This window comes from Lactuca saligna, chromosome 5, assembly GCF_052625555.1.
Source record: "Lactuca saligna cultivar CGN05327 chromosome 5, ASM5262555v1, whole genome shotgun sequence".
Taxonomy (NCBI): domain Eukaryota; kingdom Viridiplantae; phylum Streptophyta; class Magnoliopsida; order Asterales; family Asteraceae; genus Lactuca; species Lactuca saligna.
The window spans coordinates 310,902,053-310,922,570 of NC_136421.1; the positions used below are offsets into that span (position 1 = coordinate 310,902,053).

A 20,518-nucleotide genomic window follows, 5' to 3' on the forward strand; every position below is an offset into this window, starting at 1 on the left:
TTTGGTCCTTCAATGGATGCCCATGTGTATTCTCAATTATCCTTCGCATCATTGTTAATCCTGGGTGGCCCAACCTATAATGCCATAAACTGAATGTCCCAGGATCACTATGTTTTCCTTCGATTACCATATTTGATTCAATCATATGTATATATGTATAATGCAGACCGGAATCAAGTGTTGGTAGTTTTTCAAGCACATGACTTTTGTTTATAATATACATATATTTCTTATTTTCAATGGTCACCGTCTTTGTGTCATATCCTTTGAAATATATGTCATTGAAACTTAATAAGTTTCTATTAGACTTTGGAGAAAATAAGGCATTTTCTATACAAAAGTTTGTACCATTTGGTAATATAAAATGGGCTTTCCCGGTTCCCTCTATCAAGTCTGCAGGACCTGATATTGTATGTATAATTGTTTTTGTTGGTACTAATTTTGAAAAATATTTCTTTGATTTCAGAATAGTATGTGTACTACCACTATCTGCTATACAAAGATCTCCAATCTTTTCTTGGTGTTGTGCTCCAATTGGACTCATATTAAACTTCACATATGAAAGGAATAATAAGTGAATAAACATAGTCATAATTATTATTAAAAGAAAGTTCATTTATTGAAGGAAAGGCATTACATGCAAAATGAAAGAAAAACAGTTTTACTAGAACAATAATAGATTTTTTTTTAGTTAATGTCTTCCATGTCATTGCAGAAATCGACAACATTTAGCGGAGTGAATTCAACATTATCAATGAGGTTTGCTTCTTTTCCTTTTCCTTTAATGGACTCTTGATAAAGTTGACAAAGATGTGCAGGTGTGCGATAGGTCCTTGACCAATGGCCTGTGCTACCACATCTATAACATGAACCATCAGATTTTTGTGATGTCCCAGTGTCATGCCTTGCCACTTTGGCCTTATCTTGTGTGTGGACATTGTTTCTTTGTGAATGTTGGTAATTATTCCTTTTCTGGCCACGACCACGATTATTACCTTGTCCACGACCAGAATTATGGTTCTGATTATGGCTTTGGTTTCGATTAAAATAGCCACGGCCTCGTCCTCGACCACGACCACGCCCTCGTCCACGTGTATTGTTTCGATGACTATCAATATTTGTAGCATTTGCTTCAGGAAGTGCTACTGATCCTATTGGACGAGATTCATGGTTTTTCATCAAGAGTTCATTGTTTTGCTCTGCAACGAGCAGACATGCATTCAGTTCAGAATATCTTGTGAACTTTTGCATCCGATATTGTTGCATCAAGGTAATGTTTGTTGCATGACATGTGGAGTAAGTTTTCTCCAACATATCTTCATCAGTAACTTCTTGTCCACAATATTTGAGTTGTGAACATATTCTGAACAAAGCTGAGTTGTATTCATTTACTTTCTTGAAGTCTTGAAACCTCAGTGTTCTCCATTCATCTCTAGCATTTGGAAGTATAACTTCCTTTTGATGATCAAATCTTTCTTTCAAAATCTTCCAGAGAATACTTGGATCAGTAACATCAAGGTATTCAAATCTTAACATTTCATCAATATGCTTACGAAGAAAAACTTGTGCTTTTGCTTTGTCTTGTGCCAAGCAATTATTAAATTCATTTATAGCATTTGAGATTCCCATGGACTCAAGATGCATTTTTACATCTATCATCCATGGTACATAGTTTTTCCCGCTAACTTCAAGTGCTGCAAACTCGAGCTTTGCAATGTTGGACATAATGTAACTACAAATTTTAAACAAAATAAAAATTAAAATCCATTTATTTCAATAAATATTACACAAAAAAGAAGCGGTAAAGCTAACATTGCATACAAGCCTAAAAGTAGATGAAATTCCATATTATCTTCGATGTTAAAGATTGGGATAAAAAGTAACATGACTATTATAGTCATGATTATCACAAACGGGTGAATCATCATGAAGCTTGATTTCTTGAAATTGATTTGTTTGATAGAAGAGAGAAATATTTATTGTGGGTAAAATAAGCAGGGTAAATATGTTTATTTATAGTAAAAAAAATATAGCCGTTGTTTTTACTGTTTATAACCGTTGCATATATATATATATATATATATATATATATATATATATATATATATATATATATATATATATATATATATATATATCCGTTTTGTATATTTATAAATCATTTAATAAGATTTATAACTAATACATAACTTTACTTTGTATAATTTTACTAATTAGATACATTAATAAATATTAGTAAATGTTAAAATAAAATTATGAAGAGTAAAAAAAAATAAACATTGACATGTATAAATAAATATAATTTAAATGTTAGTATGCATAAAGAAAAGTCAGTTGCATAATATAAATGTTAGTATGCATAATTAAAAGTTAGTTGCATAATATAAATGTTAGTATGCATTAAAAAAAATTAGAATACATAAAGAAATGTTAGTATAAGAAATAAAAATCGTTAGTAGTCCATAATGTCCATAATGTATAAGTTTTATTAATTCATTAGTATTATTATTATTTTAATATGATGAGGGTTTTTATAATTAATAATGTTTTTACTAAGTAATACAAACCTTGATTAAGATTTCCACTTCTAAATAACCTTTGTTTGAGCTTCCGTGCTGATAACGTGTTATAAATTTGATGTAATTAAAACAAGATTAGTAAAACTAAACTAAAAACCTTTAAGAAAGAAGAAAGAAGAAAGGAGATTTGGAGAGAATTTGATAACTTATATAAAGTATTCAAATTGGTGTGTCTTTTACATATGTGATAGTGCTATTTATACTAGTTAAATCACTAGACATAATTAATGAGTTCTTACACATATTTGACATATTTATCATAAGAGTTGAAAATAACTCTTACACATTTGACATTAGGAAATGTTGTCATTCAATTATTTACAACAATATATATATATATATATATATATATATATATATATATATATATATATATATATATATATATATCAAACATTTTTTCTTGAATCTCATGCATTTGAAACACTCATTCTTTTTTCCTTTCACCACATTCATTTGAAACTCTCATGACTTTTCAATTTCTTTATAAGGGTTAAGTTCAAATGAGAACACTATTTAATGTAGAACGTGAGAACACTTCTTTGTGTTACTATTCTACTACGAATTTAATATGTATAATATTGTAGTAATTATAATATGAATAAATTCAATTTTATATTGCTATTCCACTATAAAATTGATATATATATATATATATATATATATATATATATATATATATATGTGTGTGTGTGTGTGTATGTATAGTAATTTAGTAAATTCTAATGTGAATGTTAAATATGTGATTGTTCATATATTCGGTGATGAATAATATCATAAAATTGTACATACAAAATTTTAATGTGAATATTAGTGTTTGATTGTTCGTATATTTGTTGATGAATAATGTCATATCGTTATATATATATATATATATATATATATATATATATATATATATATATATATATATATATATATATATATATATATATATATATAATTCATAGTAGAATAGTAACATAAAGTAGTGTTCTCACGTTCTCACATTAAATAGTGTTCTCATTTGAACTTAACCCTATATATATATATATATATATATATATATATATATATATATATATATATATATACCTTTTTTTCTTGAATCTCATGCATTTGAAGCACTCATTCTTTTTTCCTTTCACCACATTCATTTGAAACTCTCATGACTTTTCAATTTCTTTATAATAATAATTATAATTTGGTAATTAGGTTAAACAAATATTAAATCTAAAGTGTATTCATATATAAACTAAAATTTAATATTAAAATAATATCTTTAATTCTACTTATAAAATTATGTTTTTTTTAACTTTTAACATATTATACTTAATTTATTAGTTTTAATATATTGTTGGATGTAAACCATTATCATTTTAAAGGTATAATCTTTGAACAATTTGTATAAAATACTTAAATTATTAATTAAAATATAACATTATAGACTCAACTTAAATATAAACGTTATTTAACTTAAACAACCCAAAGATTATTTTATAAATAGTTAAAAGTGATAAATTGTAGTGTCTTTCTAATAATGATTCTAAGTTGGTTAATAAAGGTAAAATAAATATCAAACCTAAAATGTAATCATAAATAGACTAAATTTAAAATTTAAAATAATATATTTACTTTTATTTATAAAGTTATATCTTTAAATTTTAACATATTATACTTAATTTATTAGATTTAAAATGTTGTTGCATATAAACCATTATCAGTTTAAAGCTATAATTTTTGAATAGTTTGGACAAAATACTTAAATTGTTAATTTAAATATAAATTAAAGTGTCAACTTAAATATAAATTTCAGTTCCACTAAAAAACCAAATAATATTTTTTTAAATAGTTAAAAATGATAAATTATAGTGATAAATGCAAAAACTAAATTGTAATATCAGTTTAACTAAAATATTTCCTAAATATATTTATATAATTGTTAAAAAATTTCAAATAAGTAGCTTAAAATAACTTATAATAACAATAGTTAAAAATAACTCTATATAAATGATTATATTGTTACCTTTAAAATCAGAAAATAATGTTTGATGTTTTAAATAATTATAATGATAGAAATTAAAACATTAAGCAAATAAATTTTAAAAAATTAGTTAAAAATAACAACTATAAATAATATTAAACCATATATAATATTTAATTTTATTGATGTGTAACTCGCGAGTAGAAGTCATTCAAATGATTGAGATTATGACGTTATAATCGATTTATATATTATCATATAATTCAAAATAATCAATATATTATGTCAAATTAATATACGAATTATTATATCAAATTTAACAACAACGTTAGTATTATATTTTAAAAAATATATATTTGTAAATACTTCAACTACATAGGTGTTTTTGCGCATTACAATGTTAACGCAAATATAAATTTCAATTCTATTTAAAAAACTAAAGAATATGTTGTAAATAGTTAAAAGTGATAAATTGTAATGATAAAATCAAAAACTAAATTGTAATCTCAATTTAACTAATAAATTTCTTAAATATATATTTATAATCATTAAAAGTTTCTAAATAAGTAGCTTAAAATAATTTACAATAACAATAGTTAAAAACAAGTCTATATAAATGATTATATTGTTAGCTTTAAAATAAAAAACAATGTTTGATGTTTTAAATAATTATAATGATACAAATTAAAACATTAAACAAATAAATTTTAAAAAATTAATTAACAATAAAAACAACTATAAATAACATTAAATCATATATTATATTTAATTTCATGTGTAACTCGCAGGTAGAAGTCATTCAAACAATTGAGATTATGAAGTTATAATAAATGTATATATTATCATATAATTCAAAATAAACAATATATTATATCAATTTAGTATATACAAATTATTATATCATATTTAACAACAACGTTATTGTTATATTTAAAAAAAATCATATATATGTAAAGACTTCAACTATATAGGTGTTTCTGCGCAACTCGCAGGCATTCGCCTAGTATACTTATAAAGAAAACATTTTTCCTTTCACCACATTCATTTGAAACTCCCATGACTTTTCAATTTCTTTCTAATAATAACTATAAGTTGGTAAGAAGGTTAAATAAATATCAAACCTAAAGTATAATCATATATAAACTAAATTCTAATATTAAAGTAATATATTTACTTCTACTTATAAAGTTATGTTTTTTTAACTTTTAACATATTATACTTAATTTATTAGTTTTAATATATTGTTGGATGTAAATCATTATTATTTTAAAGATACTATGTTGGAACAATTTGTATAAAATACTTAAATTATTAATTTGAATATAACATTACATGGTCAACTTAATATAAATTTTAGTTTAACTTAAACAACCCAAAAATATTTTGTAAATAGTTAAAAATGATAAATTGTAGTGTCTTTCTAAGAATGATTATAAGTTGGTTAATAAGGTTAAATAAATATCAAACCTAAAGTGTGTAAGCATAAATAAAATAAATTTCAATTTTAAATTAATATATTTATTTCTACTTATAAAGTTATGTATTTAATTTTTAACATATTATACTTAATTTATTAGATTTAAAATGTTGTTGTATGTAAACGATTATCAGTTTAAAGCTACAACTTATGAACAGTTTAGATAAAATATTTAAATTGTTAATTTAAATATATCATTACAGTGTTAACTTAAATATAAAATTTAGTTCCACATAAAAAAATCAAAGAATATTTTGTAAATAGTTAAAAGTGATAAATTGTAATGATAAATGCAAAAACTAAATTATAATCTCAATTTAACAAAAAAATTTCGTAAAGATATTTTTATAATTGTTAAACGTTTTCAAATAAGTAGCTTAAAATAACTTATAATAATAATAGTTAAAAATAACTCTATATAAATGATTATATTGTCACCTTTAAAATAAAAAAACAATAGTTGACGTTTTAAACAATTATAATGATAGAAATTAAAACATTAAGAAAATAAATTTTAAAAAATTAATTGACAATAACAACAACTATAAGTAACCTTAAACCACATATTATATTTAATTTTATTCGTGTGTAACTCGTGGTTAGAAGTCATTCAAACGACTAGGATTATGCAGTTATATTAGATGCATGGATTATCATATAATTCAAAACATTCAATATATTATATCAATTTAGTATATGAATTATTATATCAAATTTGACAACAATGATATTGTTATATTTAAAAAAACATATATTTGTAATGATTTTAACTATATAGGTGTTTTTTTGTGTAACGCGCGTGTATTCGTCTAGTTAGTAATATATAAATAAGTTTTCTCACAAACAATCACGTGTTTTAAGATATCTTTAATTAAAATATAAAGAGTTGAAAAAAAGTGTTTTGCCACAGCATGGTTAAAATTATGCGGATTTATCTAGGAACAATAAGTATTTTTTTATAATTAGTTTAATGTTATTAATAATTTTTTATTGTATGCTTTAAAGGCATCAAATCGTACTATAATGAGTTTTTTATATCAACTTCGTATAAATATAATTATTTCAAAAGTTAATAATAGCGATATGTACGTATATATGTGTCTCTGTGTGTGTGTGTGTGTATATATATATATATATATATATATATATATATATATATATATATATATATATAATATGTGTTTTCTATATATTTTTTGTATAATTTATCAGTGTTTAATAAGGTTTTTTTTGTTATACATGTTATAATAGATATTATAGTGTTTTTATATGATTAAAAGTTGTAGTATTTATGTTTTTCATATATTTGTTATTTATTAAATACATAAATTAACATAATATTTATATACAATTTACAAACCTTAAAACGGTCAATAAAATTATTAAATATTTATTTTTTATACTATTTGTTTATTCGTTATATATAGAAATAAATATATGTTTTATATACATTTATTAACATTGTTTTTTCATTTATAAATATTAAATCATATTTATTAGAATTAGGAAAATTATCAAATAATTGTGTGGATGTGTGTGTTTGTCGTTAAAAAAACTATATATATATATATATATATATATATATATATATATATATATATATATATATATATATATATATATATATATATATATATATATTAGCCGTTTACCCACGTTAAACGACGAGTGTGAATCGTTTTTTCAGAAATTAGTTCTTAGAGGCGATTAGGTCGTTTGGGCATATAATTTACTACATCTAAACAGTTATCAATAATAGTATGGTAACAGAAACAAAATCAATAAATATTAAAACTTAAAATTTGGGATTTGTTACAAATGTATATGAACATATGATTAATCGAGCAACACTTCTTTATACACCACATTTGATGTATATACTTGACTACCATTGAATTATTTGTCATGGATCACTAATATTTTTGTATTGGCACGTGATATCCTTTTGGATAATGACAAATAAAGTTGGTCATGCGAGAAAACTAATTCTAGAAGATAAATTCCCTCATTTTGAATTGTTTGTCCTTGAGCTTTATTTATTGTCACCGTGAAACATAACCAAATTGGAAATTGTTTTCTCTTTAGCTTGAACGGGAACATGTCCTCTTCAGTTGGACATAGAGGAATCTTTGGCAAAAATACTCTCTTTCCAGCATGTTGACCAATAGCTATTTCGACATCAATGACATTGTGTTGAAAACTTTTACAAATCAATCGAGTGTCGTTACACAATCCATTTGATTGGTCAAGATTTTGTAACAGTATTATCGGACATCCAACTTTCAGTTGTAGGTTATGAGGGGGTAAACCACTAACACTGAGTGTGTTCAATAATTCCACATGATAGAAGTGATTTATATCGTCTACGATTTCATCAAATCTGTAGCAAATACTCTCTTCTCTGTGGAATCGGCCGATCAAATAATCATTAATCTCATCGACACTATCATTTCTTGTGGATAATATTGTTGGATTAGGTGTCTAAGCCCATAACTATAATTGGTATATACTTGAATTGAAAGAAACGCAAGTTCTTTTGGGTGGCCTTCACTTTTACAACTTGACAGGATGACTTTTGGAGAGAAGTTGAATTTATTGTTTGGAATAATAAAGTCATATAAATAATTTATTAATATGTTATGAAAATAATATGTTAATTGGAAATCATGTTGTTTAATTAATATTTAATCAGAAATTAATTTGGAATTAATTTTGGGATTAAAGGAATTAATTAAAAGTACACGGTTGTTTTGCAAATCATTAATAGTTGTGAAAACTGGGCTCTTGGACTCCTTGGATAGGAGCAGATGAAAATCATAGGGTGACCCTATAAGTTTTCGTCCAATGCCTGAAACAGGGAATTAGGGTTTCCACCTGCAAACCCTTGCTTTAGGACTAAGCAACCTGCAATATATAAGGAGGCTTAGCCTTGGATTTTTTGGCAATCTTGAAAGAACCCTAGTAGAGCCGAAAATCCTTGTGTGCTTCCTCCTCTCTCTTCTCATCCTCTTGTTAGAGGTTTCACATTTGAGACACTTGCTTTCAAGAATTCAAGAATCAACAAGGATCAATTGTTATTATTACATAAAAAGTAAGGTACACATCTAAACCCTATTTTGTATAGATTTCAAAATATATACTACATTTATAGGGTTTTCTCCTTTGTATTCAAGTTTGTATGTTCAACTAGTGAAAACTTATATCCTTAATTATAGGGTTGCATGAACACATAAGATTTGTAGTTATGCTCAAAACCTATCAGTGGTATCAGAGCCTAGGATGTTTTTCAGTTGAACTTGATGCAATTGTGAATTGTTCAAAGGAGAAGGGAGCAGAATCGTCATTATGTTCATATAACTTGACGAGTGCATATATGGAACTTGATGAGTTGGCCCAACTCGATGAGTTCTTTGCACAAACTCAACGAGGCCTGTTAGATCCTTGATTTTTCGATTTTGATTATCTTGGCTTGATTATGATTATTGCCTTAATTCATTTTTCTGCCCAAAAATTGAATTTTTATTAAAGTTAATTGTATATCCTTATCAAATTTAATGATTTGGTTTAATTTTTGATAAAGATAAAATGAATGGTTAATTTGATTATTAAAAATTTTACCTCGTATTTTTGAAAAGTTTTAAAAATACCTCTTGGTTTCGGAATTTAAAATTTGATTAAATAATTTAATTTTGAAATCTTAAATTCTAGAACCCTTGTATTTTAAAAGGTTTAAAGTACATCATTATGGATGTTATTAATAATTTAATTAAATGTTTGATTAAAAGATAATTAATAAATCCATAGAAGGTTTAGATTTAATTAAATTAAATGTTTAATTTATTAAAAGATTAAACCCCTAGTATTTGAAAAGTTTAAAATACACCCTTATATATATATATATATATATATATATATATATATATATATATATATATATATATATATATATATATATATATATATATAAGAAAAGGTCAGTCTTACCGTTAGTAGGTCTCATTCACGAAGCTGATCTATAAGGGGAGTTTAAGGAAGCGGCCTATAAAATGACCGTCATTAGGTATCGACTCTTACCCACTGCTCTCTTGACTAGTGGAGGTCGTTAGCTGAACGGGTTTGATAGGACACTAAACTCTCATTAAAAGTATAATGAATTATAAAGTAACTAAACCAGTTATCTAAAATCCCATTCTTAGTTACTTTAGGAAAATGTGAATTTGAGGCTAACTCATGAAATTCTACATTGCGCCTTATTGGTCATTAGTGGAATGTGTCTGGTGAACCGGCACACTAATATGGACTAATATTGTTGGCAATGGGTGCCTCGTAAATTATCATTGATCGATGGAGCGTGTGGTTAATTGATACATTGATTGGGTGATAAATAAAATCGAGAGTACCAAGCTAATTTTCATGGTTATTCACATCTCGTTTGTGATCATCGGCATCCCATTCACAAAGTGAGAGCATTATCGATATTAAACATACCATTGACAAAAGATCTAGGACTTTCATTTGATTGGAATTGGTAAATGCTTACCTACCTGAAAGAGATTCGAATGTGATTACGGCATCCCTCTTGAGAATTCGAATCGAAAATATGGATCCTAGCCTTAATTTGAATTTTTGGATTAATAATTAAGGATTAAAATCAACTAACTTGAATTCTCTATTCTCCTTATTGCAGATGTCGAGTTTAGACAATAATGGTCTTCCTTGTCCTTTTGGAAATGTTTTTCATTCTAAATATGATCTTCCACTTATTGATCAAGGTGAAAGATCGTTCCCTTCTTCGAGCATTGGTGGAGCTTGAAAGCATACTTCTCCAACTCTTCCTCCATCTCATCTATTGATTCTCCCCGACCCACGTTTTCTTCAACTTGAAAAGTTTAAGGTTACTCAAGCCCTGTTGACATGCAAACACCTAGATGGAAATTTTGTGTGTGAACATGTTCTAAACATGAAGTTTCACAGTGACAGATTGGGAAAGTTGAGTTTCATTTTCCCAAAGGAGATGGCTTTTAACTTGGTTCTTCACTCGCTTCCTAAATCATAATGTCAGTTCATTAAGGACTACTATATGACTGACAATGACATGACCCTAATTGATCTGACACATTTGCTAATTGCTACTAAAGCAGAAATGTCGAAGAGCACTGGTCAAGCAAATGTGTTTGAAGGATCTATTTCCCAAAACTCCATGGACAATAGCAACATTCGTAGCCCAGAAGAGGTTTCTCTTCCCAATGGAAAGGGATCGGCCAAGATCAAATTGTTTGACCATATGCTAAAGAGAAATGTCAATTATGAGATTGTTCCATGTGCCATTCCTGAAGAGTCCATATGTTTCTATTGCCAATTGAATGGACATTGGATGCGAAGCTACCTAGACTACCTGAAAGATCTTAGAGATAGTAAAGTCAACTTGTGTGACTCTACTTCAGGTACATCCACTATCTAACTTTATTAAGTTCCTATTCATAGATTCTTAATACATGATGTGATTGTCACATTTTGATGTTTTACAGAATCTAAGAAAAAGAAGGAAGCTTAAGAAGAGTGAGCTGAATCTGATCGTGAGAGATGGATTTCGATCGCATGGTTCGAGGATCAGATTTTTGAGCTAGTGCTTAAGAGTTATGATAGATTGATACATTGCTTAGGAAATGTCTAGAAACATAGTTTTTATATTTGCATTGTAATGACAAATTTTTCTGCATTTTATCAATAAAATAAATTTTTGATTTATATTTCCTTACAATGTCATTTATGAATATTGGTGATGATATTTTTATTCTTATCAATGTTAAATGTGGATTTGATTCTTAGTTGCGTCATTTGTGGAAACGTCATAATCAACAAAGTCAAAGGTAATTCTCATCACCCAAGTTTCAATTGGATAGAAACTTGGAATCATACAATTTGATTGTGTGATTTATGAGAATCTTGATCTTTGGAAAATTAAGACTAATTCATTGATCACATGTCTATGTGAATCAAAGTGAACGACTAAAGGATCTAGTACACATTTATGTGAACTGGTCAGATCCACCACAAATGATGATAAGTTTATTCGTCATGATTTATTGATTGTTTAGTAAATATGGTTATACTTATAAGATTAAGTGTAATTCTAATTCTTTGAAAAGTTTCAAAGAATAGCAGAACGAATATGAAGAATCTATTAGGTTGAAAGATAAAGTTTTCTCCAATCTGAAAGGAAAGGAGAGTACTTTAGTGTCATGTTTTATGATAATCTTAATGATTATGAAACAATTTCACAAATTGATCCTTAAAGAATATCTTAGTACAATTGTTTGACTAAGAAGAGGAGTCAGATAGTGTTGAAATGGTTTAATCAAGAGATGAGTTATACTTTGTATCAAATCAAGTTTTAGATTCATACTCTAGTAACTATAAATCTTCTCTTGAAGCTTATTTCAAACCAAGTAGATTTATAACACCTCATGAAATGTGGAGTAGAAATGTTTTCTTACTCGAGCACGTTTAAAATTGGTAGTTGTGATGTTTTGATTAAAACAAAGATAAACTAATACCAATTAAATGAAGTGTTGTCTTGATAAGAACCCACACTAACTTTTGAATGTTTGGTTTTGCTTGTTGAGGAATGTTCCTTAGCAAAGAAACTTATATATCAAGAAGTCAGTGTGAGTCTTAATGATCTTGAATAGTTTCAGGAGTCAATCAAGAATAAACCTATTAGTTAACACTAGCACATGACCTGAGGTTAATAACCTATTGTGTTAAGTTGATACATTCTTGTTTCTGTGCACCATCCAGTTAAGTTGATTTTGCATGTGAGTTCTATAGTTCTCATTTGACTGCAAATGGCAGAGCACTTTGGTTAGTGATAATACATTGATCAATATAAATGAGCTGCTTGACAACTTGGAAGCATTGGTAGGCTCTTGTGCTGCCAGAATTCAAGAAATTAAGAATAAGCAAAGTTCATTCCTTGAAAGGAAAACAAATTTGATTTTGGGTTTTTTCCTCAACCTTATCTTATGATTGTAGGATAGAAATGACAAATTCACATGGATAGGAACACATACACCTTAAAATATATGTGAAAAAAGGTTTTGATCTAATTCATGAAAATGTTTATGAGGAAACAATTTCACTAGTAGATTTTAAATCTGATTGATATCATTATGGTTAGCCGTTGTGATAATTGTGTTCTCAAATTCGTATATGATTACGACATCCCTTTTCATAGTTTGAATTGTGAGAAATGGCAAGAAACTGTTTAAACGTTCAGGACTTGTAGTTCTAAAAGGGTTTAGACACGCACATATGCTATCTAATGAAGGTGTATGATCTTGAGAAGACTAGTTGAAGACTTATCAAAGCACCACGTATCAGAAATCTAAACTTTGGAAAGAAAGTCAATAGTGTTGATTTCTAGAAGTCCAGTTGATTTATGGGTACATGTCACAACTACTGGAAGCATAATTGTTATGCAGATAGGAGCATAATTGTTATGCTAGTAGGAACATAATTGTTATGTTGAATGTTGCAGGTTAGCAATACTATTCATTGGAAACAAAGGTTACAAATTTGCAAGTTGCAAAGTTTGAAAATTTGTTTTGCTATAGAAAGTTATAGGGAAGAAGGCACTTATACTTCATTTCAAATCTAAGAGTTTTAGATTGAAGTTTTAATGGAACTTAGTCATGAACAAATATGAATATCATGTTGAAATGATTCAACATAGAAAATTTTGTATATGGAAATATTATAGCAAGAGACTGATCAAGTATCACGTCTTTATGTAAAACATTATGTGTCGAATCCTATATTATTCAGATATAGGATTGACTAGATATGCTATAATATTTAATTGTTCTGATTTTCCAAATAGAGAGAAAAGGATCATAACTGGATATGACTAAAGTTGTTAAACAATTATCAAGAATAATCTAAGGTTCACTGAAGATTAGTTGTGTGTGGAGAGTTGGAAGTATAGTAATATTTGGATGGACCATATTGACATGTTTTTGATTAGGATAATTCTTGTTCGAAATTGATAGTCATATGGGAATATAGAAATGTTTCCATAATGGGAGTTTCTTATTGAAATCTACATATCAGTTAGAAATTTTAATGCAATGAAGGTGTTCAAGAATTGTATCTTGAATTTGATACTGTTGGATTAGTGTCTAAGCCCGTAACCATATTTGGTGAGTACTTGACCCGATTGTGCATGGTCCTTTTGTGTTGCTTTCACCAAAGCAACTTGACTGGAGAAATAATAGAGAAAGAGGTTATTATGATTTATTAATATGTTATAAGAATTATATATTAAAGGAGAAATCATATTTGTTTAATTAATATTGGTCAATAATTAATTAAGAATTAATTTTGTGATCAAGTGTAATTAATTAAATTAGAAGGGCTGAATTGTAATTATGTGATTGTTACAAAGTAGGATAAGGATTATCCTAGATATGGGTTGGACGAAATCAAGAGGATAAGGATCCTTGAAATTGTCCAAAGATAAGGGCATTTAAGGCTTATCTTATTGTTACTTGGTGGGCAAGCAACTAGATAAGGATAAGGACTGAAACCCTAATATCCACACCTATATAAAGACCCCTTTGCCATAAGAATTCGCCCATGCTTCCTAAAGGGTTCTTAAGGACGATTTCTATCTCTTTCCTTCTCTCTCTATAGCCTCTCTAATTGCTTGTGGTGTTTGTGAGCTATTAGAGGCACTACACTTGTGGTGCTTGCTTTCAAGACTTAGGGTTTGAAGATTTAAGTTGTTATTACAATATAACAACAAGAGGTATGTGATCTAACCTTATATATGAATTACAAAAATAGCAACATACTTTAGGGTTTTATTCGTGTGTTCATAATGTTATGTATCTAATAGTGAAAACATAGATCCAAATCTAGGGTTGCATGCACACATAGGATTGTTTGTATAAAACCCATCAGATACTTCATTACCATGAAATTGTTTAAGTAACAAAGTTTCAATGGAGCATTTTGTGACTTGGTTGGAAAAGTCTCGGTGACTTTCAGACCACGTCATCACAAAAGGATGTTGCATGAAAGGTTAGAATCTAACACATTTGGTGGTGACGAGAATTTGGTATTATTACACTTGTAATAAGTATTTGGAATTGTGAAATAAGCATCATTGGAATTATATCCAATTAATCCATTCACAAAGAGTATGCATGTTTAGAACATGGCATGACTGATGTTTAAATTAAAGTGTTTAGTTGATTAATCAAAACATTATAAAATTAATTAAGTCTAATTAATATGGTGATTAAATAAAGTGAGTTTTATTTATATTCAATAGTTTTGAGACCATAATTAATTGGGTTATTATTGTGTTTCACTTCGCATGTTTTTACTTCCTGAATAATTGGATTATTCAAAATATCCATAGTTGATCGTACTTTTGGAAGTAAGTAGCGAATTAAGACTATCATGAATCGGACTGTAGATTGTATAAGGGGTTAGTGATAGCAATGGTTTGTTGCAGTATTCATGCGTACTTTTGAAATGGAGATTTAAGTATTGGATTCACCCACGCTCAGAGAATTACTTCATAGATTTTATCATTGGTAGTTTTGAGATGATAATATATTATATTCTTGAAATAGAGATATATGAGTTGTTGTTTACGAGTCAGTTGTGCATTGACAATATGTAAACGCAATAGTAACTTGATATTATAAGACATATTGTTGTGCGTGATTTGGTGAGTGAATAGTACAAGCATATGAGTCGAATTTTATCCATTCCTTTTACCCTAAATGGGAAAAAGTGATATATGTGGGCCCCTCGATAATTTGATGATGACATCTAAAGCGCTTGGCCAAGCATGGACTAAATTGATGTGTTCAATTAGTAGTCTGTTATCGGTCGTCATAAATCGGAAATCGGAAAACAAAATCTTGGATAGAGAGAATGATTATAATCCATGTCTCATGTCTATACGATATCTTATAGAACGGAGGAATATTTGATCACTTATCTAAGGACACGTAACTGACTAGGTCAGAGTTCGACAACGACTTTTGAAAGCTACAATGTGTTGGTCAATTTTTCAAGTTGTACTTGAAATTATAGTTATTAGACTTATCCAAGTGGGAGAATATTAGATTATGTGTCTAAGCCCATAACTCTAAATGGTATATACATGAATTGATAGAAGGACAAGTCATTTTAGGTTGCCTTCACTCTTGCAACTAACAGGATGACTTTTGGAGAGAAGTTGAATTTATTGTTTGGAATAATAAATTCATATAAACGATCTATTAATATGTTATAAAAATAATATATTAATTGGAAATCATATTGCTTAATTAATATTTAATCAGAAATTAATTTGAAATTAATTTTGGGATTAAAGGAATTAGTTAAAAGTATAGGGGTTGTTTTGCAAATCATTGATAGTTGTAAAATTGGGCTCTTGGACTCCTTGGATAGGAGTGGACGAAAATTATAGGGTTTCCATATAAGTTTTCATCCAAGGCCTTTTGTTTAGGAGTCCATGGGATGCTTAAGCTTGAAGCAAAGAATTAGGGTTTCCACCTCCAACCCTTGCTTTGGGACTAAGCCACCTGCATTATATAAGGAGGCTTAGGCTTGTATTTTTCAACAATCTTGAAAGAACCCTAGTAGAGCCAAAAATCCTTGTGTTGCTCGTCCTCTCTCCTCTCATTCTCTTGCAAAGAGTGTTTGTAAGCCATTAGAGGTGTCACATTTGAGGCACCTGCTTTCAAGAGTTAAAGAATCAACAAGGACCAATTGTTATCACTACATAACAAGTAAGGTACACATCTAAACCCTATTTTGTATAGATTTTGAATTATATACTAGCTTCCTAGGGTTTTCTCCTTTGTATTCAAGTTTGAATGTTTAATTAGTGAAAACCTAGATCCTTAACTATAGGGTTGCATGAACACATATGATTTGTAGTTATGCTCAAAACTCATCAAATATTGCATGCAAAATAATATAATTTGTCTTAGATCTATTAATTTACGAAGATGGAAAGATTGCATCAATCAAAGCATTCAATGACTTTTCTTTTTCGGTGAAGGGAATTGTTGTATCATTAGGGATGCAAATAAGTTTCCATACACCGTTTCTTCAACTCCATCACCGACAAGTAACAAAAAAATTTGAGAACCATGGATCAGTTAGTGCTATCATATTTATATTTAACTACAAATTGATAATCGAAGACCAAAGAGGTGACATTCATATGCTGCTTTATTTCTTTATCTTTGGCACACTCTTCCATGAAGATCCAAGTGATTTTCAATTAGTCTGGTTCGTAGTTCTCATGGTTACTTTCATATTCAGAGGACACGAAATGATTATTTAATATGAAAGGGTACATACGAAACAGAAAATCTTAAAGGATAAGATTGCAATGATGACGCATGAAAATTTCAAAAAACTTCAGCCTGTCACGCCTTTTCAGGAGCTTTTTCAAGCTAAAGGAGCGCCAATCGCTAATTTTCTCTCACCTAATACTGACGTAGAAAAGGACTTTGGCATTTCATTCTCCATTACTACTTTCAAAGACTTTCTGCTATCGGCGATTAAAAACTTTTTATCTCAGGTACTATTAATCTTCTTCACTGATTTCCATGGCTACCTCTTCTTCTATCGATGAACAAATGGATCAATCAACATTGTTGGGTATCAAACCTAAACATAATCTCTTCCTGGACCTTGATCCATCCAAGTATGATGCCTTTCTTCAACCGTTGATAGTGTGCTTCAGATACTCTCCCTTGGCAACTGCCCTTTTTAAAACAAAGAACGTGCCTTTGGCTCTTCTTTCTAGGGCTTACTCTTCTATTCGATAAGAAGAAAGTGATTCTACCATCTATTTTGAGCTTGGTAATCACCAGACCTCCATCACCAAGTCAAGATTATGGCGCCTACTAGGGTTTACTCTAGGTAGGGATTTGGTCGATCCAGAGTCCATCCCTAATTCCGCTCTACTGGAGATGTTCAACAATATGGGTTATCATGAATGTCTAGCTATTGTCTCTAAGTTAAAAAATCCTAACTTACCTCTAATGTGGATTGGGATGTCTACCCTAATTTTCAAGAGCTTCTCGGAGAGGGTAACAGGGTCAGACAGTGCCAGTAAGATTTTTCTCATAATTCTCTATGGTGTTTACTCGGGAGTTAACTTGGATTATTGGTCAATGATTTCGTCTCAAATTGTCCAGAGTACTTTTTCTGTTACAAGGAACAACGAGATTTCCTACAAACGTTTTTGGTCAATTGGTGTTCAAAGAGCCATTGATCACCTGAACATTCCAGTTATCGAGGGATCCATTATTGATGCAATTTTGGTTTTTCACTCTTTAAACATTATTCTGTCTGAGAGTTCAAGGTTCACATTTATTGGTTCACTTCCGGAAACAATGCTTTAGAATGTACCGGCTGATAGTGTAGTAATCTAAGCCTTTTACAGCCAACCAACTTCAGATCCTCTTCCAATGATAGAAACAGTGCGACAAGTTCTTGAGGAGGCTGATAAGCCTAAGAATGCAGGAAAAAGAAAAACGAAGTTTGGACCCTCCGAACCTGCACAAACTCCAAATAAAAAGAAGCGAGCCGCTCTCAGGAAAAGAACTCCAAATCCAAGTGATGAGGAGGATTCACAATCCAATACCATCTCAAACGTTCCAAACCAAGTCCAACATGCAAGTGATGACATAGCTGCGACTTCACAGCCAATGGTCTCGGAACCTCAAACTACGAATCTTGATGTAACTTTCACAATGCCTACTTCTGTTCCAATAACATATGATTTTTCCAAGATTACACTCCTCCTTCACCTACTACTACCACATCTACTCCAATCACGATTTCTCCCTATCTAAATGTCTCGGTGGGTGTTTCGCAAACATAGTTGTCCATGGCTCAATCTTCTCCACTTTTTGCTGATTCAACTGCAACCATTACAACAACAACAAGGAAACCATCGATCACTATCAACATATCTGATAAAGGGGCAGGGGCTTCTGGTTTCACATCTGGTACTAGTTTCACTCCTATCTCTCAACTTTGTCAAGATGATCTAGATAATGTGTTCGGTGATGATCAGGATGACCTTGAGGACTTTCGTTATAGTTCTTTCAATGTTCAACAGTCCAGTGATGACGATGCTCCTATGACTCATCGAAAATTCAAGGTTCTTCAAGAGAAGTTAGATAATTTGATTGAATCATCCAAGACCTCCTCCATCTCAAATTACTTAAGTGCAGCCTACAGGGCTTTACTCGAGAAAATGACAAAGGAGCATGCTGTGAACCTTGAAAACGCAAATAAAGTTGTTGAGGATTCATCAACCGTCTGCAAGGAAATGACCGAAAAAGTTGAAAAACTAATTTCTGATGCTTAAATCTTTATGGTTAATTTCCAGATATCCTTTGAAACAAACACTGCCAAAGAAAATCAGATGATTTCCAGTCTTGGAACTACCCTTCACACTGAGAAGGATGCTCTTGAGAACGTTCATACAAGCATTCAATATGATAATACAGAGTTTCACACTTCCATCTCTTCCAAAATCAAAAAGCTTCATGATGATTTAGAACTTGAGAACAAGATAACGGATGAGCTTGCTGTGAAAACTAAGAAGGTGAAAGTTCTCTTAGTAAAATTAGCGCATGCGAACTCCAAAATTAACGAGCTGAAATCTGAGAAAGTCATTATCAAAAGTTGCATGGATGATGTGAATGAAAATTTGCACAATTTAATCAAGACTCGTCATTCTCTCCTTACTGTCTCCGTTCATCAGCATCTTGCCGAGAAATTCAAGCCCATCTTCTCAATGCTCGACAGGATTGTAGGTGTTTCGAAATCCTTTATTCCAAAAAAGAGGGAGAAGTTGCAAGAACTTCTGGTGTAGGAACAAGAACTTCAGGTAGTGATGATGAAAATGAGCAGAAATCCAAATCTAATGATCCGAAGGGTAATGTATCTTTGGGATCAAGAGGAATAGAAAAAGTGATTGATGATGATAATGATGAAGAAAAGGGCAATGATGCAAAACTAAAGCGTAAATCTTGCGAAGCAGAACTCGATGAAAATCTGCGAGTGGATAAGGAAGTTGATGAAAGAGAGAAGGCACTTCCTGAAGCCCAAGTCACATTGGAAACCCAAAAACTTTTATTTCATTTGAACTGGAGAACACCTTGGATTTGTAGCTTGATCTGTCGATAACTATGAAGGCTTTCCAGTTTCACTGCTTTGATAGAGTTGTGAACATTGATCTCTCTAATTCAGGTGCTGATCAAATGCTCTTCTTGTTCTACCTAAAGCACATGAATCCTCAGTACGAAACCTGGAGCTCGAAGAAAATCACAGTTGTGAAGGTTTCCGGCCCAATTGAAACCGCAAGCTTTCCGAATGTTTAGTTTAAATTTGCAAGAGGAGCTACGAGTCAACTGTATGAGTTTTCTCTCACATATCTACCAT

General features: G+C 29.5%; 1 protein-coding gene across 1 annotated transcript; it reads right to left on the reverse strand.

Moving 5' to 3' along the window:
* Positions 1-687: 687 nt before the first annotated feature.
* Positions 688-1,901, reverse strand: LOC145047057 (uncharacterized). The gene is made up of 2 exons (XM_078995303.1): positions 1,822-1,901; positions 688-1,732 (listed from the first exon to the last, which is right to left on the reverse strand). Exons 1-2 carry the CDS (start codon positions 1,899-1,901, stop codon positions 688-690), a joined length of 1,125 nt encoding a protein of 374 aa, XP_078851429.1.
* Between the last annotated feature and the right edge of the window lie 18,617 nt (positions 1,902-20,518).